Source organism: Haemorhous mexicanus, chromosome 12 (genome assembly GCF_027477595.1).
Source record: "Haemorhous mexicanus isolate bHaeMex1 chromosome 12, bHaeMex1.pri, whole genome shotgun sequence".
NCBI lineage: Eukaryota > Metazoa > Chordata > Aves > Passeriformes > Fringillidae > Haemorhous > Haemorhous mexicanus.
The window spans coordinates 14,661,339-14,689,106 of NC_082352.1; the positions used below are offsets into that span (position 1 = coordinate 14,661,339).

Here is a 27,768-nt window from a genome sequence, read left to right on the forward strand (position 1 = left end):
TTCCTTATCTTCTGTTACAATTTAAACGTTCACAGTTTATTCTCTTAAATAAAATGTTTCAGTTAAATGAGTAGAGCAAAGCAGAGTTACCTGCAGGGTGATGGGAACCCAGCTCCTGCGAGCTGAAAGCATCCGACAGCAGCTGTGATTCCTTGGAGCACAAAGTAACATCACTGCTGCTGCACTGTGCTCCATGAAAATGCTCACCTTGAGAGGAGAGGGGTTGGGGAGGGGGGGGGGGGGAATGCAAGTTGCTGTGCTTTCAGGCTGAAAAAAGAGACACATTTTTTATAGTCATGTTCTCCACCCATGGAAATGAGTACTTGTTCATTGGGATGACCTGCAAGTATACTGAAATAAAAAAAGCCCTTGGTGCTAACATGGTATGACCTGTATAGGGATTTGGAAATAATTAAAATTGTTAATGAAATGTCCCTTTCTGATTACTGTTCTTTTAAATATAGATTAATCCCAGTTAGCATACCTCTTTTTATAGAGGCTGTCTTCCCCAGAAAATACTTTACTGATACTTTACTGGGACTTCTCCAAGGTTGTCCAGCTTTCCAATATTAGAAATGCTAAATAATGCAGACTGAATTAATTTAAAACTAGGAACAGCTATCCCATTATTTTAGGATGTGAATCTGAAGGCTTGGCAGTTATACTGATAGCTTCTAACATCTTTGATTTGTGTGCTAGTAACTGGTATGGAGTTTTCCTTTTGGAGTGTGGATGTTAACTGCTAGCAGAAGTCATTTAATAACCTGCTCTGAGCAGGTAAAGCCCCTATTCTGGTGTTTCATTGTCAAATGGCTGCTACCCCCGGTCCATGGCACTTGAGATGCCAAGCATCAAATTGGTGTGAGGGAGGAGGGGAGAAAACTCAGCTCCTAATGTTTCTGGTGAATGTGTTTAAAGACTCAATGTACACTATCACTCAGTAATACTCCACTCTCTGTTTCAAAGCTTTCATAGTAGCAGTATGTCATTTCAAGAGCATTTAAAATCCTTGATATATTCTAGTCTTAGCCTCAAGAAGTCAAAGGTCTGAGAGGTTTGAAGTGCATCTACTGTGTTAAAAGCCTGTTATCTAACCTCCCCACAGCAGGTTGTTCTTCTAAAGCCTTGTTCCAGTCAAATAAGTTTTTTGTGTGTATGTGACACAAACAGACACAGCCTGTAGAATATAGTAGAGGTTTAATTGATATCCTCTGGAGATGGAGAATCAGCTGAAAAGGCACAGATCCAAACACAGCAGGGGGCCAGTCTGCCTGCGAGCCAATTCTCAAGCTTTGGGCAAGCTAATTTGGGCAGAGTGAAATACCAACACATTATTCATGGAAATAAGACCAATTAACAAGCAAAGCTCACCATTCAAAGAACCTAGTGCAGGACTTGCCATTAAGGTTTTCTGTTTCCCCCTTGTCCTCCAGCCTGGCCATCTTCTTGTCAGGGAAAGCCAGAGCTGATTAAAAGGTGCTTCTTGTGGGGCTGGAAAGGGGATGAAAGTCTGAGTTTTGTCTTCAAGGTATCAAACACCTGTGGTCTGAAGGTGTTTGTCATGACTGCTGTGCCATGAGGTGCCAAGGTGTTTCCTTTGTCCTTTTCCAAGTTTTTCCTTATTCCAGGGTTTTCTTTCTTCCACCCTTGCCGTAGGCTCTTCCACTCCTGCTGTCAAGCAGCGCACTCCTGCAGTGATATAGAGACACTGGCACCTCTTGGTTTCTGTTCTGCACTCTGTAGCACATCTTCATACCCCTTAAATCCCAAGCACTGCAAGATGCTTTCCACTCCACCACAGTGTGTTTTGATGGGGTTTCTCCAGCTTGGTCTCCTGCCTAGATATTCACTGTGTCTACTGGCCAAGCCATTTGGAGTGCTGACAAAATGTCTGCCTAGACTTCTGCTGAGGAATGTGCATATGCATATGAGGGTGATGAATAATGCATCTTTACATGCATTATTATGGTTTGGTGTGCAAGTGAGGCTGAATGCTTGGCTGAGTACAAATGAAGGAGGACTCCTTTGAAAAGCAGCATCGTTTGGCTAAGTGAATTTAAAAGACAAATGTTATGGCAGTGCAGCTAAGCTGCAGCTTTGAGAAATGGATAATATTCAGAATGAATATTATAGTTCTGAATAATGTTTTGGAAATACCAAAATTCAGGGCAGGGAAAAGCAAAGGTGGTTGGGAAAAACAGCAGAAGCCATTTAAGCAATATCGGACTAGAGATACACCAAGATTTGTGTGTGTGCACTTACACTTCTGCAGTCCTTTGTGCATTACCCACTTTTCTGCTTTTCCTTTTGCTGCTCCAGTTAAACTTCAGAACCTGGCCTGTTTTGAATACATCTTTCATTATCTTTTTTTTTGCTTGAAACTTGGTAAGTTCTGACTTGCCAGCAAAGACTATCCTTCCCCCTCCCCACTTTCCCCCCATTAGTTTGTAGGGGGAAAATCCTTCCCCTCTTGGAAGACTGCCTGCGCAATCCAATTCTGTGATTCATGGGGAGCCCTGGAAGTGGCCTTCCCCATGCTGACTCACTGCTTTAGTTTTCCTTTTGAACTTTCCCTTTAGCACAGCCATATGATAGTTCAGTGAGCTAGTGCTTTCTTGTAGTTTAATAATTCAAAGGTGAAGCCAGAATGCACACATGAGATGGGAAAAAGTAGGAAATAAGCTTGCTTCCATGGCTCTTTTTCCATAGGAAAGGAAAGTATAAGAAAATTAGGACAAATTCTAGATTTCTTGATTTTTTTTTTTTTCCTGTAGAGCCAAGTCAGTAGAATTTAAAGAATTTCATTTCAGTGTGGCAGTTCTCAGCTGCGGCAGATAGTTGAGAAGTGTTTCCTTAAGCATAATGTGTAAACTAAAATTGGAGAAAGGAAAGGAAAACCCAAGCCTAGAGCAGTTATTTCTTAGTTTCAGGCATGCACTTTTGAATTTAGATTGTTACCTGCATTGGTTTGTACCCGGCAGTCACACACCAGTCTCTGGAGTGACAGCCATGTGGGTGCTTTTTGGTGCTGCAAAGCAGAAAAAGGAAGAGATTCACAAAACAAAGCCCCAATCCCTGTCTGTCTGCTCCTTGGGCACTGGCTGAAAGTGACACTAAGTCACTATGTGACTGGTCTTCACTTGCTTTAGGAGATGAAACCTCATCGGTAATTAATGACAACGTCCATAATTTAGCATTACTTTAAATAACTCTGCATTTTATGGGGCTCAGCACAGGGAAAGGCTGCAAAGCACCATTTCTGCCATCGTGTCTGTTTCCCAGGAAACCTGCTTTAACAGTTGCTTTGTTCTTTAGAACAAAGAATTTGTCGGGTTTTAGGTGGGTTTAAAGGAATTTGTGTCAGATGATTTCGCAATGAAAGAAAAATGCAGATGCTTCTGAATATCAGTACCCACTAAGAGGGACTGTGAAGAATATTTTTAGTGTAAGTTCACTTGCAGAAAGAAAAGTGAAATTGTTTTCGGGTTTTTTTTTTTTAAGGTGTTTTTATAGAGCCTGAGGTCTAAATGCACCTGCCTGATTTTGTAATCAGGTTAAACATCATTTAAATAGCATTATTAGTAAGAAATTAATGCAGTAATAAACTAATTTCAGTCACTTTAAAGGATTGTCCACGTTCATCCTTGGTACCTTCATTCATTTATAGTTCATTATATTAGGGACAAACACTGCTGAGTATTTTAAATTCTGTAATCAACTGTTGTATGCTGTGCAGAAACCTGTAACTACAGATATCACAAAGCTCTTATAATTTCTTATAGAGGTCAGTGCCCTTATCTTAATGTATAAATTCCTAGCCAATGCAGAACAGTTTCTTGGCCATTCCAATTGTGTAACTTCTTTTGGTTTTAAATTTTAACTGGTGAACATTTTACTGATCAAAACTCCTGGACTGGGACAGTGAGTGGTAGTTGTCTTTGTAAGGACAATGCTCATGAGTGTAAGAGAGGTCTTACACGGTAGAAGATATTCCAGGTTAAACTGATACCAAAATAAAATTAATTTGGGAATAACTGAGAGAATGTTCAGTGCAAAAATGATCAATAACATGTCTGAAAGTTCATTTGTTTGTGTTATTTCATTTTGAAGTTGGGATACAGTTCCCAAAAAAAGCAAGATTCTTTTGAAGACTCTGCCAGTATTTCATCCTCATTTGAAACAAGAAACTGAGTGATGGCACCATCTGGAGAAAAGCTGTCCTTTTCTGGATCTCTTCCTGAAATCCACTGAAGCCAGGTCATGGCAGGAACATCACTCCTGCCATGCTGCAGTCTGACAGATGTCAGCAAAGCTGAACTCTAAAGCTGATTAAACTGGAAGGGAAAACAATGATTTTTCTATTGTATTTGGGCTTTATGTTGTTTGTACAGGCAGCAAGTTGGTCACATTTAAGTGAACTCTTCCAGGCAAGACTAGAGCACATTCTTAAGCAATCCTTGGAGGTGATCCTGTCTGCACTGTAAAGTACTGCCATTCTGGGTAACCAGTGTAAGAAGCAGTAAAGCTGTTTGACCATATTGCTTAGGTGCACTGTAACAGCTAATGAGGATGTGCAGCCAGTTGTAACGACTTGGATGGTAAAAAGCTTAATTTTTAAACTCTGCAGATGTACCTGCCCTTTCTCAGAAAAAATTACTGATTCCAGTTAAGATGAATATCCATGGCCTTGAGTTATATGGTAACAAGCTTGAAAACCTTGCTTTGTTGAAAGCTTGTCTGTTCCTTTTTGCTTGCCCCAACTATGTCAGTTGGCTTCATAATAAATATTATGCTTCTGAACTGAGCTTGTCTTGCTTTGATCTTCAGACCAGCATGGCTTCTGAAGCAGCTGATCTTAAAGGACTGTTTACCTCAAAGGGATCTGTCTTTAAAATGATTGTACTTTATTTTTCAAACTCGAGACTTGCAATGCTGATGCTGAAATGAAGAATTACATTCTTTTAGAAAACAGGAAATAGCGGAGAGTATTGCTCTTTCCTCCAGAGTATTGAACATATATGTTCAGTGGTGGCTGTACTGAGAACATACCTGTACCTTGGAGTGAATACTTCAAATTGCTTTATGCAGCATTATATTATTGTGGCATGTTGTATTATGAGTTTTATAAGAGTATGAATTTTGTATGCCACGATTCCATTGGCTGTCTCTCCCTGCTCTACGCTCAAAATATCTCAATCTTGGCATAGTCTCTGTGGGTAAAAAGACTGGTTTTTTTCAGGTCAGGATATTGCCAGCATGCTTCCTCTTGCAGCAGACCAGCAGTGGGGCACTTTTCAGCACACAACTGAATGCTGCAGTCCTATTTTGTGTCTATATAATGGTACTGGGGCAAAACTGGAGTATCAGATCTGCCAGATTGGATCTATTTGAGCTCGTGTGTTGAATTCTGTATGATGGAGGTTCAGAGTAGATGCCTCACAGTGAGACATTGACAAGAAGCAACCTTTCAAGAAACAAAAACAAAGAATTAAAATTATAAGGTGCTACCAAGAGACACTGATTTCCTAATTCTAGAGAGCTAATGGTTGGTTTGTGCACTGAATAAAGAGGATTTCTGTCACTTTAGAAAGTTTAAGCTATATTGGGAAGATAATGGGGTATTGCAGTGAGACTGCATTTTTCTCTCTAGATGGTTCAAAACCCTGTTTTTAGTTCTGTCAGGAATATGGTTTTACTGTTCTTTAGGAGCAGATGTATTGGTAAAATGCATGGTGGTATGTATGGCATGGTCTGTAGTTCATATCTTCCTATATGCTTCTCATTCAACAGCCCAGCTATGTGGGGGAGGTGGGTCCTCCAGGTCGCAGCTCCATGGACAGTGTGGAGATGGCATATGCTCGTCAGGTGAGTGGAAGTGAAAATATCCATTAAACACTGGGCTCTACATGGAAAGAGATGGGGAAAATAAGGATTGGAGCTTAGTGTAAAAGAAAATATGGTAGGTAAAACATGAAAATACATGCCTAGAGATAAAATGCTATTGACAAACACTTAAATCTTGATGCTTTTAGAAGCATACTCACCTGTTTGCTACAGGATATTTTTTGTCAAAAAGAGATCCTGAGCACCGTATATGACTGTAGAAAGCATTTGCGCTTGTAAAGTAAACTGAAATTCTTTAAATTTTTTGAAAGCAGTTTTTTTTTAGGATTTGTGTAAATGCATAATTGTTTACAAATGAAGGCTCTATATTCCCTTTATTTTCATATGTGGAAGATCATTTTTCTCATGTGTATGTGTAGGAAAAAATATGTTGAAGTGTTAATCCTGATGTTTGTTGAATTATATCCTATTTTAATGACATTGCTTATGAGAGGCTTTAGTGTATCAGCTATGAATTAATATGCCTGGTAGCATTAGACTCCCTCGGAAAATTTTCAAGGAAAACTGATAAACCTTTACATAACCAATTTGTTACTGTTGTTATTTGAGATTATCTGTTTACCAGCACTGTTGAGAACAAAATGAAAGAAAAGGACTTGATTTTTCAAAATGGAATATGTGAAACGATGTTGCTTGATTTGGACACAATTACTGTTATTGTGTGCTTTGGCTCAGTCTGCACTGAGGCAGAGAGCAGCTTGTGCATCTGTTTTCCTACATCTGCATTCAGTTATGGTAACTGGGAAGAAACTAATAGTAAAAGGTTCGTGGTTGTGCTGATAAAGTGTACATTTGATTTAGTGACTCTTAGTAGCTTGTTAATTTAGTTCACATTTACTGTAACATACCCACAGGAAAGGTCTTCTTTAAAGCATAACAGTCTGTGCTTTGAAGCCATCAGTGTTACTCCATGCTGCTTTTTGGGTATGGGAAGCCCAGTCTCTGTAGCAGACCTGGCTCTGAGGTATCTCTGGAGTCACTGTGGCCAGTGGGCCCTTGTCAGGGTCACAGGCTGTGCACACACTGCTGCAGCGTGCCCTGGAAATGTGGTGTTTGTGGTCAGGCTTCTGCTACCAAAACACTTGGTGCAGTCACTGTGTGCTCCCAGCAAGGGCTCCAGAGAAGCCAGCCTGGCTGAGCTGTCCTTATCTCAGCCTGCTGCAGTTCAGGAATAACCCGGTGTCAGCAGTCTGTGTGGGGCTCCTGTGGCTTCAGTGGGGAGTTGGGAGGCCTGGAGGTCAGGCAAGAGAGCTGGAGATCCATGCTGCTTCTATTTATCAGCAGCCATGAAACATGTTTTAATTACAGTGAAGTGATTAATTGTTCTTCGTGGATAGTTCAAACTGTCTCACAGGAACACGGTGACATCCACAGACACATTTCACTGATACTGCATTCTGTTTGCAGTCCTGACCTCTACATCTTGTCTGCACCCTGGGCATGTTGTAGTAGTGCTGCATGCCAAATGGAGTTAAAGTACAATGGCATTGCCTTTCTAGTATTGAGAATTATTTGTGGACATAGTGGAAGGCCTTTGGATGGAGAGTAGAATAAACAATAGTAGACAAAGCTTGGTTAAGATGAAGAGTTAAAACAGGGAGGTGTGTGTATATGTTTAAGGGCAGGCTCTGAAGGGTCAGATTTCTGTTCATTTCCCTGTCTCAGATTTCCCTGAATACTGCCACAAACCAGCAAAATCCTGTTTTTTTCACATCAGCAGGTAGGAGGCTGCCTTACAGGGGACTATCACAGCCATCCATTTGTCAGGTCACTTCTGAGTCTTTGTCCTTCAGCAATTAGCTGCAGTTAGTCTAACAGGGCATTCAGCACAGTGTTCTGCCATGCAAAACCCCTGAACTGCTGGGCTGCTCTGGCCTTGGGCAGGCCTGGGGCTTTGAGGTGGTGTGCAAGCTTGGGTGATGCTGATGCCCGTTCTTCTACCATTGGGTTGGAAGCAGCTGATGTGGGAGCAAGCAGAGAGACTTGCTGGGAACACTGGTTTTGAAGCCTGATTTAGATTTTGCTGCTGTGGCGGAGGATGGAACAGAGCATAGTATGTGTTGTTAAGTATGCTTACTTTAATTATGTTTTAGATTTATATTTATAATGAGAAGATAGTGAATGGACATCTGCAGCCTAACCTGGTGGACCTCTGTGCTGCTACTGCAGGCCTGGATGATAAGGTATGTCCAGTAAGTTAACATAAGGAAATGTATTTAAGCTGTTTTCAGGCTGTGATTAACAGCCTGCTGACATCGGGGGGGAAAATACTGATATTGCCAAAAAAAATTGCATGGCTCCACAGAAAACAAAGAGGCAATTCCAGAATTTTCTCCAGTACAGCAAGGCCCACCTGTGATGAAGCTGGTTGTGGTGAAAATTTCTTAACACAGTGAGGAAGAAATGAACCTGGTGCCCCATCATAAGTGATAAGCTGTTGAGGGAAAAAATGCTTTTAATTTTAAATAGATTCTATTGTGTTTGGTTTACAAAATGTGGTCTCTTAATGTCCTTTGAAGGTGTTTAGTTGGGGGTAAAGGGTCTTTAATCAGACTCTGCTAGAACTGAAATAGGCTCTCATAGCAAAGCATAAAACCCCTAGGATTGACTTTAAATCAATTATCTGCCTGCTTTCCTTTTTTTCTATTCCTTTAATTGTTGCCTTGATTCACCCTAAAAAAGAAAACAAATGCACAAACCTCGGAGAAATGCCTGGAGAAGAATACTGCAGCAGGGTCAAGCTATGAAAAAAACTGTACAAATGGGGAGAGCAAAAAGCTGCTCAGAAGCTGAGGGGCAAACCCTTCAATTGGATTTGAATTACAGATGTGCATCTTCACTCTGAACAGCTCTGTTTGTTTTGCAAGGGACAGCACGGGGAGTTTCAGTGTTCTTGCTGCTTTGAAGCACTGAGATCAAAGAGCTGCCCTTGCCCAAGTGAGCAGTGCTGTTAGTTCTCAGTATTTTGCCATTTCAGCAGGGATGTCCTGGTCCTGTAAATACTGATACAATCTTGTCCTTGCAAATAAGCAGAGCTGGATGGTTTTCAGCCTTTATTTATAACTGAGCCTTTGTCCAAGTGATCAGTGTCCTTTTAGTGCTTCTTATCACGGCTGATCGCACAGCTTTCCAACAGCAGCCAGAGCCATTGCTTACATGGAGAGCTGATGATGCTGTGGTATATATTGAGTGGGAAGTGCGAACTAGAAATGAGCAAGAGACAGAGTACCAAGTACCCAGCCTTGTTTTGGAAATAGTTGTCAATTTTTGGGAACAATTGCAGGTACAACATTTATAGCCATCTTCTTGCACAAGAATTATGCACAAAAAGCCTGTGAAACTTGAATTTGGTGGGACAGAAGCAGCTTACCTTCATGACTGTGTCCAGTATCTTCATTACAAATCTCTAAACTGACATGAATTACTCTTGTGTTCTTATGCTTTTCTTAAGCATCAAAACACGATGTAGCTCAGAACAGTGTTGCTTGTTCACCTCTGGACTAATTGCTGGGGCATGGAATGACTTTTTACAGAACATCTCTGAGATGTGGGCCATGGTGAAACAAATGACCGACGTCACCCTGGTTCCTGCCAGCGATGCCCTGAAAGTCAGGACCAACATGGAGGTGCGCATGGAGTTCGTGAGGCACGCTCTGCACTACCTGGAGGAAAGGTGAGATGGGTGCTCTGAGTACACATTGATGGAGTTCCCTAATAAGAAGCCAGAATGACTTTGTAGTGCACTTAAGAGTCAGCTACCTCATGTTGCTCACAGACGTGTCTCTTGCCTGTCTTTTTTACTGTGCAGGGCTTAGAGCAGCAACTTAAATAAAAAACTGTTCTAGTTTAAAAGGCCTTGAATCCGTGGGGAGGTTGTTTAGAAGATGCAAAGACTTTTATTCTCTCTTCTATGTTGCTTGTAAATATTCTATATATGTATGGTGATATGTGGAGGTTTTTCACTTGAGGAAAGTGACCTGTTTCTCTTCTGCAAAAGAGCATCCTCTGTTCTCTATGCTCCCTTTTTGATTGCTGGTTGCTGTTAGCAGCCTGTGAGGACAGCATGGGAAGAAACATGGTGCAGTGAGTCACGTTCTGATCATGCCATTTCTTTACTGAAGAGTATTTGGAAAATGTGAAGAAGCTGAAGTTGAGACATGTAGCAGTGATTTTCAGACTGCAGAAAGTGGTTGGCTGTGTGTATTAGCAAGTACCATGGGGCCTAAGCTCCTTGACCAGTAGAGTTCTCTGAGAGCTGCAGGATGTGAAGCTGCCCAAAGCCAAATGCCCATTCACTGCACATGTGGATGGATATTGCAGTGTGATGCCAGCAGGCTCTTCCAGCCTGTGCAAGCAGTAACTGCAGGGTAGTATGTGGGCATTGGTTAGGGACACAGATTGCATTGGAGCATGGACAGCACTGTGCTCTGACGCAGCACTGTGGGAAGAGATGCTTTCACCTCCTGGCACAGAAGACATGCTTTCACCTCCTGGCACAGCCTCTTCTTGGCCCTGGCAATTGGTTGTCACACCCCATCAGCACTCAGTGTCACCCAGCAGTGGTGGCAGCTGCTGCCTGTGCACAGAGGAGCTGACACATTGGAAGGATCTTCTGTTCCCAGTTCCTCAGTCTCAGCAGAGTGCAATGAACCAGTGACTCTTAACCTGATTTGCCACATATTCAACTTGCTAAATTTTCACAGTGCCATTAACTGCTAGCTGAAGTTAGGAGTTAGTTATATATAGTACTTTCCTAATGCTCCCAGCTGTGGAGATTAGGCCTCTCTAAATTTCTTTTTTCTCTGGGATTTTCTTCTGGTAAGTCCATAGCCCTAAGGCTGATATTTTTCCATAGGGCAGGGCAGAGAGACAAACACATCTCTGGTATTTAACTGTTCTTTCATTATGGAATTGAGAGTTAAAGTATTAGGGTGGAAAGGCTTTTTGTCAGTTAATATATTTGAGCTTTAAGTTTGTACTACAAGAATTTCATAAGAGGAGCTTCATAGTTCCTGAACCTGGAGCAGTCCACCACAAACTCCTAACCTGGTGTGTTCTGAGACTGCTAAATACAAGGATCTTCCTAAACTGACCCAAATTTGTGCCTCATTTTGTTGTAATGATAATGTTTGAACATTGAGTTAATTTGCTTTAAATTGTTAATTCTGTCAGATCTGAAAGGCAGTGGATGTTTTTGTGGCAGGTGTGTCTCAGTCTGTTCATGTTTGTTTTGCCTGTGTTGTGTTTCAGTTACAAAAATTACACTTTTGTGACAGTCTTTGGAAACTTGCACCAGGCTCAGCTGGGTGGAGTCCCAGGCACGTACCAGCTGGTCCGCAGCTTCCTGAACATCAAACTCCCAGCATCAGTCCCTGGTCTGCAGGTAGGGGCAGCACTGTCAGCCTCTGAGCTAAAATAACACAAATCTGTTCACCCACTGCAGAGGGGGAGCCAGGGCAGCCTCCAATGGCTTTTCTCTTGTTTAAGCTGCTTTTAGGGCAGCAGGTTCTTACTCCTCTAGAATTTTTCACTAGGAAAATGGGAGATGGCAGACAAAATCACTCTTGAGTTCAGACCTAGTTCCAAAGCATGGTTGTGTGCTCAGTAGCTTAGGTTCTAATTCTAGAAATTATGGTGTCTTCTGGTCATCATCTTAGAAATCAACAAGCAAGAATTAAAATGCATTATGATGGTTCAAAAAAGCAATAACTTAATCTCCCTGCTTTGCTTTTTCTCTTTTTATCCATTTATTGTAAGATGGTGAAACCATTATCAAATGTGTAATGAATTCATCTGAATTGGAGCCTGGGCCTTTTATTTAGGAATCTGAATAAAACCCTTCTTTCCTGCGTGTAGTAAAACGTGTGTAGCTGTGCAGCTACAAAATAATCAGATAGGCACTCCTGGTTGAAAAATTAGATATAAAAGCTAAATGAAGAAATAATAAATGATAACATTGGAGAACACACAGCTAAGTCTAGCTTTCTCCTCTTACCTGCTGAGATCAGTGATTAGTTTAATATCTTTATGTTTCAGCGAAAATGTTTTTGATGCCTCGGTGGCCTAATCCAGATCAATCTTGTGTGTGGGGAGGATATCATATGCTAATTTTGGGATTCTCAGAACTGAAATCTAGGCAAGCAGAAGAGAATCACACCTTTCACTGCTGAGATGTGCAGAGCTTTGCCAGGACTTTACCCTCATGACCTCTGGCTTCTGTAACAAACAGAATTTTTTACCAATATGAGTGTGGGTATAAGGGCAGAAATAATGAATGAGGCAAAGGATAAAGAAAAATCATTCGAATCTGTTGCTTTTAAGAAAAAAATATGTCCTACTTTCTTTTCAGGATGGTGAGGTGGAGGGCCATCCAGTCTGGGCACTGATTTATTACTGCATGCGCTGCGGAGATCTGACTGCAGCCATGCACGTGGTGAAACGGGCACAGCACCAGCTGGGAGAGTTCAAAACCTGGTTCCAGGAGTACATGCACAGTAAAGACAGAAGGTAATTGGGAACTAGGAAGGATCCTTGGGAGGGGTGGGAATTGCTGTGGAATAGTGAAATTATCAGTGGTTTGGTAGAAATACAAAAAGCTCAGGTCTCTTCTGGTGGTGATGGTTGCCTGAGGTTTATATTACCTGCCTAAATTACATGTAGAAGTTTGCATATTTTAATTTGTGGCTTTGAAGTTGAGAAATCTCAACAGAGAAAGGGTTGTTTGAAAATACTCAAAAATTTACATTTCAAAAATAATACAGTGTGGTGTAACTTTACTTTTTCACAAAAGGATAAGCCCAGTGTAACAGTGGGATATGGCACACAATAGATCAGATTTAATCTGCTGTCATGAGTCCTGTATCTTTTTATTTCCCCTGTTGCTTATTTTAGCTGAATTTCCTTTGGGGATCACTTTTTACTACACCTGTTTTCATAAGAATGCCACACAGGAAAAGCAAGCAGTGTTTGTTAGAGGCCTTTAGAGGCCTCACTTTTACATCTTCCTTGTGTTTATTCTCCTCTTCCAGTTTTTGCTGTCCAGCACTGACAGAGGCTATTGGCCAAACTGCTGCTGATGTGGTTGCAGAGTGGTTAAGCTAGTGCACTTTAAGGTGTGCTCTGAACTCCACAGTGGTTTTCTTTTCCATCTTTCCACTTGCAGTGAATTTAAAAAAAAAAAAAAAAACAAACTCAAAAAACCAACAAACAGATGAATAAAAAATAACTAACCAAGCTAACAAAATAAATTAAAAGGATAAAAGTCCAGGTGCCATTTACCAAGTATTCTTCTGTAAATCAACCTGTTTTGTAGAGTGTATCTCGGAGTGCTCATTATATCAAGGTTGTTGCAGAAACCTTGTGAAGATACTGTCATTGTTTTCATTATAAACACTTCTATGAGATACAACATAATAGATTTTTTTTTATTACAGCTATGAAAAAGAGCTCTGCCTACAGATTTGACAAACAATGCCTTAGTCTAGAACACTTTATTGATTAAATTCTATAAAATTCTCAACAAGAGGTTGCAAGAAATAAACAATGACAAAGAACATTATGACAGTGTTTAATAATGATGAAAGTGTCTCTTCTGAAAGACCTCATGGTACAATGACCTACTCACTTGTTAGTTACTAACACAAGGACTTACAAAGATGTTGTGAGCTCTCTTTTTCTGAAATGATGCAATAGCAGAGTCACACAAAAATAGCTCATCTGCCACAGTATCATTGTACCCCTAAAGAGATTGTCATATGTGGACTCTTTCAGTGCAGTGAGCATTTGAAGATGATCCTCCGTAACTTTAATTATGTGTTTAAATTCATGTGTGCAAAATTTTTACCTTCGGATATGAACTGGAAATGCAAGAAATATTGGCCAGTGCTTACTGTCATTATAACTTTGCTATGGATATAAACCCATTTACATTGATTTGTATCCAGGTTTCCACATATAAGGAAAATGGGTTTCATGTCTTTTCCTTCCATCTTTTCTTCTCCTTAGACTGTCTCCTGCCACAGAGAATAAACTGCGCCTTCATTACAGACGAGCTCTGAGGAACAACACTGACCCCTACAAGAGGGCTGTTTATTGTATCATTGGCCGTTGTGACATTACAGACAACCAGAGTGAAGTTGCTGATAAAACAGAAGATTATCTTTGGCTAAAAGTAGGTCTGGTGTTGGGGTTGTGGTGTTTGGTTTTTCTTTTTGTAAGAACAAGTCTAAATGGTACCACATTTCTCCACTGCTCTTCTACCCTTCCTACTTCTAGATCTGGTGTTTTGCATCAATGCAGTACATGTGACCTGACCTTGAAAATAGTGCAGGACTGGGAACCTGAATCCCAGGGCTGCTCTGTTTTCCTCTATGCTATCAGGTGTTAGTTTGGGTACAGTTGTCTTTGGAAGTGTCATGTTCTTCATTTGACACTGATCTTTGTCACCTGTTTTTACAAACAGTATTAGTTTGCTACAGTGAGGATTCTTTGAATTCTCCTTCCGGGGTGGATGTCTGAAATGTCAGTGTGAATTGACCAGAGACACTGCTGTCAATGTCTCTGAAGTCCTTACAGTTTTGGCAAGGGCTTGATAGATACTGGTTGGTACCTGTTTGTCGTCTTTATCAGAAAAAGAGTGGTGGAATGATGTATTTGTCACTATTGTATTTGTGGCAAAAAATGCTGCTTGAGAGTGTTCTGAGTCCCAGCATCAGAGTATGCTGGCATGGATGGATACAGAACCCTGGGGTTATATCTGCATGGATTTCAGCTGTTGCTGCCTTAGAGATCTTTGCTTCCCAGCAGTAGATGGAGCTGATGTTGTGACTAGATGCAGTTTCTAGTCAGTTGGTCAAATCCTAGGAGGGGTTCAGATGGAATGAATATTTTCTAAGTGCATTGCTTGTGCAAGGAGAAATATCTGTGCTTTTCTTTTTTGGATGTGCTTTTTAGCTGAACCAAGTGTGTTTTGATGACGGCGGCGCGAGCTCCCCACAGGACCGGCTAACGTTATCACAGTTCCAGAAGCAGCTGCTGGAAGACTATGGTGAGAAACCACAGAGTGATGTCTTAATTGGGGCTCTGCTTTTCTTCTGAGGACACTTTCCAGTTGTTATTACACAAACCCCAGACTGCACAAAAACTCTGCAGCTCTCCACTAGTGAGAGGCATCTTCTCTCCATGGACAGCCTACTTCCCTGGAGTCATGGCAGATTTCAGTAAGACATGATGAATAAGTCCCATGTTCTCCCAGCAATCCAGAGAGCAACACTGCTGCTGTTTCTCCTTTATTCATTAATTGTGGGTTGCTTTCTCTCACCATAAATATGCAAAACTCCTTTAGCAGAATTCCAGATTTGGAAATATAGAACAGAAAAGCAGTCACTACCTAATGTAGGTGTGTATTTCCAAGCTTTTCCAGTGTGTGCATCTGGTGCTTATCTTTTCCCTTAAATTAGTATTTCAAGCAAATTTCTGGGGACCCAAGTCACAGTTCCTTCCATTTCAGAAGGTTTTAAGAACATCCACAGAGTACATTTTCCTGTAATCATCAGTCAAAATTTAGTCACTTGTAACTGTCCAAAACATACAAAATTTGATTCTCCATAGCCTTCTAGTTTGTAGTATCGCTCACACTCAGATAACATGTGTGAGATAAAATGTGTGGAAAAGAAAGATAATAAGCTGCTGTTGGTGTCACTGAGTTGGAAAATCCAGGTTTTTAACATTATTTGTACAACTTGGTGTAAGTATAAAAGAAGACAAAAAGTTGTGGTCTTTAGAGAATCTGTCACAGATGATCAGAGTTGGTTTCTTGTCTGAAAAGAAGAAAGGAACTTCTCTGAGAAACTGTTTATTCTGTTTTACTTTCTGAATATGTCTTTATTCTGTGGTCCTTCATGATAAATCTGCAGGGGCACAGTTGTAGGTGAGCCACTGATGTGTGGTTAGGAATTCAGTTTCCTGTACTGTGTTGATTTCGACTGGCACCTAATAAGCAGTAATGATGCACGGTAGAGGAAGCATCTATTGTCAGTCATCTCTGATTGCAGAATCATGAACATGCTGTGAAAATGCTATGTGTTGTGTTTTTTTCAGGTGAATCACATTTTGCAGTGAACCAGCCACCATTCCTCTACTTCCAAGTGTTGTTCTTGACAGCACAGTTTGAAGCTGCAATTGCTTTTCTTTTCCGGACAGAGCGCTTGCGCTGTCATGCTGTTCATGTTGCTTTGGTCCTGTTTGAGTTAAAATTGCTCCTGAAAGCATCTGGGCAGAGTGCACAGCTATGTAAGTCCTGTTTACTTTACAGTAAAGGAATATTTTCTTAGCCCTCAGAGTACCCTCTAGAAACTGCAGGTCTATGTGATTAATCAAAGATTTATCAGAAGAATTTCATAAAAGGTAATGGTTTTAGTTTCATTAGAGCTCTGGATCATGGTTCTGACTAATTTGAGATGAAAAACAGCATTTTCCTGGCATTAGATTCTCTGACAGTGCTGTTTCTGACATTGCAGTAAGCCATGAAGCTGGTGACCCTCCTGGTGTCAGACGTTTAAATTTTGTGCGGCTTTTGATGCTTTACACTCGTAAGTTTGAATCAACAGATCCAAGGGAAGCTCTGCAGTACTTCTACTTTCTCAGGTAGGAGCCAATATATGTATTTAGATCTTCTCCTAGTTATTACTGTTTCATTATTCTCATCTGGAAAGTTCTCAGAAGCAGGAGTACCCTTCTCCCTCTCTTTATTTTATAGGAACGAGAAGGACAGCCAAGGAGAGAATATGTTCTTGCGTTGCGTTAGTGAAATAGTCATTGAAAGCAGAGAGGTGCGTTGGCCACGTTTTGCCTTCCTCAGTGAAACTGAAATTCATTTCTTCTTGAAAATCTTTATTAGTCAGGACAGTCTTAGAGTTGCTTACTCTTTATGCCTGATGCAGACCCATATGAGAGATCTTGCAATGGCCTTACATTTAAGACATTTAATCATATCTTTTTGCCTGTTATTTAGTTACAAATACTTTTTATATTGGTCGCTGTTTTTCATTCCATTACTGTGTCTTTGTACTTAATAAATATGTTATGAAATATGTGCAATTGATCTCTCTATTTTTGTTTCCTGTTTTTTCTTACTTTACATCTATGTGGATATAGTTTGACATGATTCTTGGAAAGCTGGAAAAGGATGGTAGTAGGAAGGTGAGTTCAGAATTTTTATTTTATATTAAAGTACACCCTATGTATGATTTCCAAAGTAGTCATGAGGCTATTTTGCTTCTCTCTGTTTTTCAGTAACTAAATTATTAGTGTGTTTGAATACATTCAAGTTCTCCCAGTATGAGATCCTTTTACAGAATAATCTGTGACATGCCCTAACAAAAGGCAGGTCAGGAACTGCAAGGCAAACTATGTTCCTCTAGATGGTTGGTGTAACTGAAGAAGCAAATGGCATCAGGTAACTTTAGTGGGATCAGAATTTTGTCATCCAGCAGGAAATGGAGTGTAGTTTAAGTGGGTGTGTGAGAGTGTCCTGTTAACTGACAGGTGTGCATGTGAAAATGATTTATGACATCCTCATTCACCTCACAGAATAAATGTATTGCAGTCCTTAAAAAATCCTTGTAATTAAAGGAGCAAGGGCTAACAGACCACAAGCATAGCCACAGATGATCTGACCTTCATACGGGTGGGAGTAAGTACTGGATCAAAGTTCAGCCAGTTTTTAGATGTGACAGATTTTACTTCCAGTATAAAAGCAGTTTCGTAATGGTGAAGTGTGAGATTTCACAGTCAGAAGATAAAGGAAACCTTAAGGTTTTACCTGCAAACAGGAGAGTGCATGCAAATGATAAAAATTTTGGATAATCAATGAAGTTTTTCTGTTTGCTGTGACAGCTTTGGAAGATTCTGTGTAAAGCAGACTGCAGAATCATTTACATCTTAATTTTAAGATTAGGGCTCATACTGCTGTCAAAAATAGAGGGGGAAAGTTATTTCAGGCAGGAGTTTGTTTTAGATATCTTTATTTTCTCATTTCAAAAGCAGTGAGATTGCGTACAAGAGAACAAGGTAACTTGATAATCGTCACAAATAGTTTGTTGTTTTGTACTTTCTTTGGTGTGAAACCAACAATTTTAATTCTAGATGATATAGTCTCATTTTTGCATCCTCAACTACAGCAATTTCTAGATACACTTGACTGTTTCATCTCTTTTATTCTACATGTTTATTATTTGTTTTAAAATTCTTGTTGCCCTTTCATTTATCTGTGTGAGATTTCACTGGCAACCTGTCATGCCGGTATAAACAAACTGCATCCCTGGAGCCCTTGGAATGCTACGTGCTGAAGTCTTTTGTGTTTTCTTCTCTGTGTCATCAGCAATTAACAGCTCAACTTCTGAGTTATTTTATCTGGGTCATTTTGAATGAATTAGGAACCAAGAATGTCTCAGTGCTGTCTCCATTTAGGAGAGAGTCCCTCTTGCAAGAGCTCGTTGTATTTTTAATGTCTCACTTTTGCACATTCCCATGGAAATGTACAGGCTATTCCAATCATAAGCCAACATGTAAAATATTCATTACCTTGACAGAATATTCTGGAATGTTTGAGCCTTCTGATTCCTCTTTTCTCTTTTCATTTTTGTCTCACCTCTTTAGCCTGGAGTGATAGACAAGTTTACAAGTGACACAAAATCCATTATTAACAAAGTGGCTTCTGCAGCAGAAAATAAAGGATTGTTTGAAGAAGCTGCAAAACTCTATGACCTTGCAAAGGTATATGTCTTGTGTGCTGCCCTGTATACTTCGTTCACCTTTCTTCCTTCCAAAAATTCTACCTGTGATTAGGAGGATGAATTTCGTCTTGGAGATTGAATTGCCCTTATTCAAGCAGCTTATTTCTGCTACTGGAAGAATAGAGCCATAGGCTGCATGAAGAGATGTTTTAGTTAGCACATCCAGATGGATTGCACTCCAGGGATTCTGATTTAGGACATTGTGGTCCTGGTCAGTGTGCTCTTTTGAAGAGAGTGACCCACGCATGATTTAATTTAGTGTAGTGCAGTTATTTACCTGGAGTGTACTCTTCCAATTTCATAGATGTTGAACTGAAGTCTAAAATAGTTGGTCTTTATACTGAGTGCTCTTGTTTCTATGGGAAACAGAGGTGGAAACAACCATAACCACTGTTTTAGAGAAGACTAGGGGGAAATGCTTTTTCTTGTGACCCAGCAGCATTATGTGGCTTGCAGCTAACATGATCTTGACTCTGTGGGAGGGAAGTGGCTCTGGGCTTGCAGTGGGCACCACTGCATGAGACTTTTCTGCTTTTTCAATGAGATTAAGACACCACGTTTCATCATGCTCCTTTTATTTGTGTAACTTTAATGCCAACAGAACCCTGACAAAGTTTTAGAACTGATGAACAAGCTCCTTAGTCCAGTTGTTCCCCAGATCAGCACTCCCCAGTCAAACAAGGAGCGTTTGAAGAACATGGCTCATTCCATTGCTGAGAGGTAAGACTCAGGTAAGGGCAGGACTGGGTGATTCACCTCAGCATGACCTGGGACTGTCACAGCTGTGGGTGTTAGTTCCTGATGTTTCTGCAGGCTGCACTGTGACATCCACAGCAGTATATTTAGAAAGACAAATAAGAGGTCAGAGTTTACCCTGTCCTGCTCATGATGGCTTGCAGTACTGAAACCAGAAATCTTCAGGGGCAGGTCAGGTAAATTTGACAAGAAGTTTTATCTGTAGGCGAATCAAGATTGCCAGCTGGAGATGGAGTCTCTTAAGGAGCAATAAATATTGTGAATTGTATGTTTTATATTATTTTTAAAGCAAAATATTGTAACAGTTGCTGAGTTGTTGCATGCAATTCACTTGTTTAAAATAGTATTAAGAGAGAGCTACAAACTCAGAATTACTGAGTTGTAACAATCGTTCAGTAGCTCCCTGAAAACTGTTGCTTTAATGGAAGCTAAAAAGGGAGTAATTAAGATGAACTGTGTATGGCTAATGCAAGCAGTGGACCTTCATTTCCACAGCTTGTTTTAGTAATACCAAGGACAGTGTTGTGTCCAGAAAGAAAGGAAGCAACTGAAAGGAATGTCCCCTGCCATGTCTACTAATTAGGGTATGTGCTTGAGAGACATCAGTGCTCAAGATTCATTAGCAGCTAGAAGTTAGTACTCACCTGATTCTGAAAAGCTGCAGTTGTAAATTATGTCCACGATTTTAAAAAATTGTTCATCTTGTCACGGTGACTGCCAGGGACAATTCCTTTGTTTTACTAGAGCAAAATGTGGATTCTTATGAGAAATGCCGTACTGGTTTTTATCAACCATTGAGCTGCAAAGAGAATAAAAGTAAGCCAAGCCCACTTGCTGGCACTTTGAAATTGGGAAGACAAATACAGAAATGTATTGATTTCCATCAGAGGCCTTTGCCTTTCTTCTTTTGACAAGTGGCATTTGCCAGTCACTCCTAGTCAGCCTTTCCTTCATTTGGGCAGGCTGGGATCGAGTGAAAATTGGTGCTGGATTGACTTGGCGAGAGACTGATTTGGTGGCAGACATTAAAGAGAATTAAATCTATGGCTTGAATTAAAGCTTCAGCAAAGGCTGTAATGGGCTTTTTTCTTTGCTCCATGCTTTGATCTGTCTAAAAGCACTAAATACTGCTGTGCAACAATGCCACTTCACAGCTGCAAACCTGGGTGATTGCAAAGCCAGAGCACTTCTGACTAGCACATCTTCTTGCCAGTTAAATGTAAGACAGGGCTTTTCCATGTGTACTGTCCTGATGACAGTGCTGTAGGGATGCAGCATTCCTCCTGCGTGTTCTTGTGATGCTTTTGGAGCAGGGGAGACCCAACAAAAAGGTGAAACAGCTTCTTTGTGCCCTCATGCAGTTAGGAGTGAGAGCAGGCAGCCCTCCAGTTCATCCCAAAACCAGTGTAGCTCCTGAGAGCGTGCAGGAACTCTTAATCCATCTTCTAAGCCTTAACTTCTTGCCTGAAGCAGGCAGTTGTGCTGGAGGATTGTCTGCTGTAAAACAGCATGTTAAACATGCTGGTACAGAGCTTGTCTTGTGGGTCTCTGCTGCCTGGCACTGTTTCCCCATGAATGTGGGAAATGTAAACATTTTAAAGGAAACAAATGCTGGATTTGCAAAATTGGAAGCGATTAACAGTGTTTTTAAAAAGCCACAACCTGTGAACATTCTGCCTCCCGGTTAAGGAAAATGAAAGCTGTCCTTTGTTAAATGCCTTCTGTCCTTGAGTTTGATGTCTCCACTTCCAAGAATTGCAAGGGCACAGTTATAAACGGTTGCCATTTTGCACAATAAAACTGTAACACAATTTCTTTCAGGTACAAAGCGCAGGGGATAAGTGCAAAGAAATCCATTGACTCCACGTTCTACCTTCTGCTAGACTTAATCACATTTTTTGATGAATATCACGCTGGTCACGTTGACAGGGCCTTTGATGTAAGTTTTACGAGTTCTGTTTGAAGTGTAGCCTTCCTAATGCCCTTGAAAGCCCAGAATGTCTCAAATAACATCACTTTAAAAATCTCATTTAATGAGTTAGAAGAGAGTGCAATGTTATAGGAGTTTAAAAAGCTGTTTCTTCCCTGTTGCTTGATAAACAGGATGATCTTCCTGGAGCTATTTTGTAGACATTGAACAAAATATTCCTGTTGCTCAACAAAGTGAGGAGATAAACCAGTAAATGACAATGAAATGAATTCTCTTGAATGGAAACAGAAGCATTTCATTAACACTTCAAAACCACACTTTATTAATATATGGTACATAGAATGCTGATAATCTGTCCTGATTCCTGCTTTTCTTTTTGAAGATTATTGAACGCCTGAAGCTTGTACCTCTTAGCCAAGACTGCGTCAAGGAGAGAGTTGCTGCCTTCCGGAATTTCAGCGATGAAGTAAGCCATGGCTTGGGTTTAGCTTCCTAAAGTCTTTTGCTTTGTTAAAGGGATCTTAAAACCTTGTCATCTCATCATTTTTATTCTTTAGCAGAGAAAAAGGATGAGATTATTTTGATTTAATACAAGTATACTCTTGGCTTGCAACTTTTTCTTAATGCTGCTTTTTTGAGCACTAGAATTCCTTACCCTGAAATCCTCTCTCCATTTTGAAGAAAGTATCAGCAGATGTGAGTCTCCCTGAACTTACTGAGTTTCATTAAGAATTCAGAATGTTGATAACTTAGTTCTTCCATGCTCTTAATGGTCACTAAGCATTTGTAGGGTGTTTGTTTCCTTCCCTCTAAATTATAGGAATTAATGAATTTTTGTACTAGCAAATGAAGCATAGTGGAAAGCTGTTACTGCTCTTGAACTGTTTTAACTGGAGTCACAGTTCTTTTTTAGGCAGTGGTTGTGTGTATTTGGGTGCTTTGGCTTTTATCTAACCTGCTGCTATCAAACATGAAGGTGCAGCCATTGAGCATGTCCATCTCAAAGTTCTGGGTAGTGTTTCTGCTGGGTGGTGCAGTCATAGCAGGGGTAACCATTACACCTATGACTGTTACTGGAGTCTGTATAGTAAGGCTCATGGTTCTGTCAACCTGCTTTTGCTGCCATGTGTCCTTTTTTCCCCCTTTTTTGTGCAGATCAAACACAATTTATCTGAGGTCCTGCTTGCGACCATGAATATTTTATTCACCAAGTACAAGAGGATGAAAGGCACAAGCCCATCCACTCCTGCCAGACCCCAGCGGGTAATGGAAGACAGAGATTCGGTAAGAGTGTAATTCTCACTGACTGAGAAGTTTTCCTATATCCTGTTGTGCTGGCTTCAAGAGATTGGGCTTCAAGTAACTGGGAATCTCTAATGGTCTTGGTTTTGGCTTGCTCAGTTACTTAGAGTCTTGGTTTACTGAGCTTGTCCAGTTACTTAGTCTTGAGGCTGTTCTCTGATGCCTTCACCTTTGTGTAAAGGAAGGTTGGAACTGGATGATCCTTTAGGTCCCTTTCAGCCTAAGCCATTTTTGAGTCTATGATATTGCTTTAAATGACATTGAGCTAATGGAGATATTACATCTATATTTATCTTCTAGCATGAGAAAACAAGTGTCCACTTTGCTTCTTAAATAGTAAAGCAAATGGGGATAGTGCAGTGTCTCTAGGATGTTGATGTTGCTACCTTGACAACTGAGCTGTTGCTTTTTAAGCACATGATTGCCACTCCTTTCATTTGAGTAAGTGCCCATTTCTGCTAGAAGGGCCTCCTTGAGTCTTCCCCTCAGCTTGCTTCTGTAGTGATGCAGGCTGACATTTTCCAGGTGTTCTTGGGTGAAACAGCAAGATGCTTGAGCAACTTGTGAACATCAGCATTGTTCTGCTGCCCCTGCAGGGAGTGGACAGCTTGCAGCACTCTGGCTGCTGTTGCAGCTTGCAGCAGTGCTTGGTCTGGTTGCTGTTGAAATGCATGACCACACTGGGTTTTACTTCACTGCTCCAGCTGGTGCAGAGGCATTTCCCCAAGCCATTGATGGGAGCCTCCACCTCCAGCAAGCTGCAGAATAGGCAGCCTTTCAATGGCACAGACAGATTTGTGAGCACTCACCTGCTAACATGAGGGGTTGAGCAAAAGGGTTCACAGCTTAATTTCAGCCAGCTTTGGTCTTGTAACTCTTAATAAGTTAAAGCTGCTGCAGGTGCTTGAAACCAAGGCCAAACCATTCGTCCTGTTTTAACAGATTAGAAAATAAATATCAACTCTTTTTGAGAGTGAAAAACCAACTTGGACCATAGCCAACTTTATTCCAGGCTTTAGTCAGCTACAGAAGTGCCTTTGATCTGTAAATTGTAATATTGGTACAAGTCTTAGTAGCATTTTTAAATTATATAGAAAAATAAATGGCTTAGGTAGTGGTACAGCTTTTGTCTTGGGGCACAGCCTACAAGTGCTATGGGATCCTGCCTCACAAGGGTGCTTGTACTCTAGATCAGCAGCACTGGAGAAGGGTGCACACTGCTTGGGCTTCTCCCACCTTAAACTGTGTGTGAAGAAGTACCAGGCTGACACAATCTGTTGTTGCCTGCTGTGTGTCTTCAGAAGGTTGGCACTGAGCAAAGAGCGTTACTGGGTTCAGCAGGAACAGCATGGACCTGGCAGCACGGGCAGGATGGAGGGGGGTAGTGCTGCTGGAGCCCCCTGAACCCAGTAATGCTCTCTGCAAAACTTCTCCTGTCCCACTTTGGAAGTGGGCTAGAAAAGATCAGGTTTGGGGTCAAAGCTAGCATTTCTGCATTGTGTTTATTTCAGAATGAAATCACCCAAGCTGTGTTTCAGGTAGTTTTTCTTTTATGTATATAATTAATTAATCTTGGGAATAAGGGAACAAAGTCCTGTCCCACCTGGCCTGATCCATTTTGTCACATTTCAGGTAGAGATTGCAGGGAGCCCAGCCTGCAGTCCTGGGAACCATGGCTGTAGTGACAGCCCTGACCCAGATGCTGGGAGTGCATGACAGCAATGTCATAGGCTCCTCACCCCAGTCAGGGGTGGTGAACTCTCTGGAGCAGCCCAAAGGCATTATCTTGGCAAAATGAGGTCATGAATGGAATGGAAGTAATTTTTTAAAATTATCTGTGGTCTTACTTAAAATTGCAAGTAACTGTAATGTTCATTAAGTAATTACAGCCAATAGAACATCTAGACCTCCAGGCCGCTCTTAACCTCTGCAAACCTCTGTTTGTTCTTCCCTAAGTATTGGTTTGATTTTTGAAAATAGACCAGCTCTGGTATCATTGCTACTGCAAAGGTAAAGAGAACAGTAACTCACCCCCCTCTTCAACCTTTCTTAGTCATGGTGAGAGTTTTTTGCCTCTTAATACTTTAACTCCAAAGTCAGACTCCTTGACATGCCTTTTTTTTCATCTATCACCTGTTTTGACCTCCACTGAAAAGCAGCAGCTCAGACATAATTACACAGCCTCGCTGTCTAACACATTTGGGAGCAGGCTGGGAGGCACTGACTGGAACAGAATGAGTGATTTCCAGGCCACCTTGTCAAGTTACCAGTCTGCTGGTGGTGACTGACAGCTTGAGAGGGAAACTGTCCTGGGAGATGTAAGCAATTAGGTCAGTCTAGGGAAAACTCTCACAGCTTTTCCATTATCAGCCTCCAAAGTTTCTCTGTGGCTGTTGAATAACAGACTGGTTTAACATCACCCTGAAAAAGGCCAAAGAGGCATCAGGGATGGTGTTTATAACAGTTCCCAGCCGTGGAATGGGCTTCAGTCACTTCTCAGTTTGTAAGTTCCTGCTATCAGATTTACCGTCCACACACCAACAGCTACCTAAAAACCTTTGGCTTTCCCTGAAGGCAGTAGGTGAAAGCAGGATTTGAACAGTTGGATCTTTCAGTACAGTAATTTTGAGATGCTTAATATTTAAGAAGAAAAACCTATTAGCAATCAAAGCAGTCTGAACAGTTTTCTACAAAGATTTGGGTTGTCTGTACTCTCTTGACTCCTACCAGTTATTGGAATGACTTACCTTTTACTTTAATAACAGTTTTAACAAGTGAAACAAATTATTCCTGAAATCCTTCAGCTGTTCTGTAGTCTTCTGCTGTGCAAGAAGGAGTTGGGTTGATTTGGGCAAAGGTCTGAGTGGGCTTGGTGCCTCTGCTTTCGTTGTGTTATTGGCAGGAAGAGCCTTTGAGGAGATTGGTATGTTGCAGGGTGATGCTGGAGATCTCCAGGTGTGTGTGGCATCTCTGATTCATTTATAGTGCTTCTGCTTTGAGAACATTAATGCTGCATTTCAGCAGGATCAACTTAATGTTTTGCAAGGTGGGAAGGAATCCTGTTGCCCTGGGAAAGCCCACTTCATGCAGAAATTACAAGATTGCTGCAGTACAGCAATGCCCCACATTGCTGAAAATGTTTTTTCTTAGGTATTTTCAAATAAGATGGGATTATTTTTTAAGCAAAAGGGTAACTTGACATGCTTTTAATGGTTGGAAAAGGAAATAATTGGATTTTCTTCAAAATGCAGAGGCTCCTTTTCTGGAGAGCAGCTCTGAGATAAAAAGATTACATGTGTTTGTTTGAAGAGTATTGTATCATTGTATTTTTTTTTATACTAAAGTAACTGTACTTTTTCTCTTTTTTAGCAACTTCAGTCTCAAGCTCGGGCACTGATAATGTTTGCTGGGATGATCCCATACAGAACATCAGGAGACACGAATGCAAGACTGGTGCAAATGGAGATCCTTATGAATTAGCAGAGCAGCTTTGGCTGGGGTGCAGCAGCCTGTGCCTGTCTTTAGTATGTTCAGAGGGCCCATGGGACCAGTGTCATTTTGTATTCTGTATTTTTGTTGACAGAAATAAATTTCTTTGGTTTTGATATTTGTTTTTGACATTTTAATTTTCACTGATTCTTGTGTTTTTATGTTTTAATTTTATTTTCAGTTGGTTTGCATTTAGAAATTTATTCTTAATTAGTTAATAGGCTATTCAGAAAAAGAAATCATAGCTCTGCAGTAGGGACAGGAATTTTATAGCAGAAGAGGAGATGGAGAAGAAAACTTTGATTTATTGCTTAATGTGCTTACAGCTGAGAAACTTTAGGGGGTTTTGGATGCATGTTAAGTGTTGAAAATGTATCTGATGCCCCAGTCACCCCTGTGACACACTGCCATCAGTCCGTCCCGTTGTCTCGTGTGGCGCGTGTGCTGCTGCGGTGCCCGTGAGCTCTGTGTGCTGCACAGACCCCTCCCTGCTGAACCAGGTGCTCACAGCCCTGGAGCTCTGCTGAAGCTTTTGCAGGAACAGCTGGGTTGGAATCAGGTATATTTTGGTAGGAGAGTTTTTTGTGAGCAGCATGTGAATTTTAGTCAGTTGCATTCCAAGTGGGCCCCTGTCGAGTTCACTAGAAGCGAGGAAGCTGAACCAGAGAGGCACAGGTGAGGCTGTGTTGGGTGTGGGTGGATGCTACTGCTGGTTTAGCAAGAAATGTGAGCCCTACAAAAGCAAGGGGCTTCAAAAATGGTTACCTTTAAATGTTTTGAGCTACAATTAAATAAGAATGAAAGCCCAAGGAGCATGTTATAGTAGAAGCTTTTATTTTTAATATAACTGCCTATCTTTGAAAAAAAAAGGGAGGAATGTTGGTGGTTACTCTTGCTGCTCCCCTGCTGCTGTCTCACCCTCTTGTGTTACTGGGATATGAGAACATGTGGCATTTGGAATGCAGACAAGGCAGCAAAATGTAGGGGCTGATTTCAGCCTTTGTATGTTAACAGCTATCATGGGAGGGAATTCATCTCCATTTTGCAATGTCTTAGTTTACTGGGATGGAGGAATATCCGATTGACATGATGACAATTTTCCTAATTACTTTTTTCACCAGAAATGTTGTAGCATAAGTTTTGTCCACCTTTTGGACAGGAAGCAAAGGGCTTGCCAGCCATCCCAGTCCATGTCTCTCAACATTAGCAAACCAGCTGCTGGGTTCTCAGAGGATAGAGCTAGGGATTGTGTACAGCATGGAGTGCTCCTGTAGCATGGCCAGGACTGTCCCAACTGAAGGCAGAGGGAGACCTGGACAGCACCCTGCAGGTAAAGGGGAGTTGGTGAGTTACCAAGGAGTTATTTGGGGGTGGGAGTGGGCTGGAATTGCTTAACAAACTTGTCAACAGGTGAGTGTGGAAAGCCGTATTGCCTATTAGCATTTCTGGTATATTTGTGTGGAAATACTTCTTGGCATATCTCAGGTAAGAACTGATCCCATTCCCTAGAGAGCAGGCACCTTCCCTGTTGTTTGTGGACAGTCATGGTGGGGCCAGGGCTGCCCCAGATGCAGTCCTGCAGGATGACCCTGT

The 27,768-nt window shown here is 41.1% G+C and overlaps 1 protein-coding gene across 1 annotated transcript in view; it reads left to right on the top strand.

The window, feature by feature from the left end:
• The window catches only part of NUP93 (nucleoporin 93), a 77,125-nt gene extending 50,834 nt beyond the window's left edge, over positions 1-26,291 (top strand). Inside the window, exons 6-22 of the mRNA XM_059857191.1 lie at positions 5,791-5,865; positions 7,998-8,087; positions 9,438-9,577; positions 11,155-11,287; positions 12,254-12,411; positions 13,909-14,074; positions 14,857-14,950; positions 16,003-16,194; positions 16,422-16,548; positions 16,661-16,733; positions 17,059-17,103; positions 18,562-18,678; positions 19,300-19,418; positions 21,276-21,393; positions 21,767-21,850; positions 22,540-22,668; positions 26,056-26,291. Coding sequence (XP_059713174.1) covers positions 5,791-5,865; positions 7,998-8,087; positions 9,438-9,577; positions 11,155-11,287; positions 12,254-12,411; positions 13,909-14,074; positions 14,857-14,950; positions 16,003-16,194; positions 16,422-16,548; positions 16,661-16,733; positions 17,059-17,103; positions 18,562-18,678; positions 19,300-19,418; positions 21,276-21,393; positions 21,767-21,850; positions 22,540-22,668; positions 26,056-26,166 — 1,971 coding nt within the window. The 3' untranslated portion in view covers positions 26,167-26,291. The remainder of the gene's footprint in view (positions 1-5,790; positions 5,866-7,997; positions 8,088-9,437; positions 9,578-11,154; positions 11,288-12,253; positions 12,412-13,908; positions 14,075-14,856; positions 14,951-16,002; positions 16,195-16,421; positions 16,549-16,660; positions 16,734-17,058; positions 17,104-18,561; positions 18,679-19,299; positions 19,419-21,275; positions 21,394-21,766; positions 21,851-22,539; positions 22,669-26,055) is intronic.
• The last annotated feature ends 1,477 nt before the right edge of the window (positions 26,292-27,768 follow it).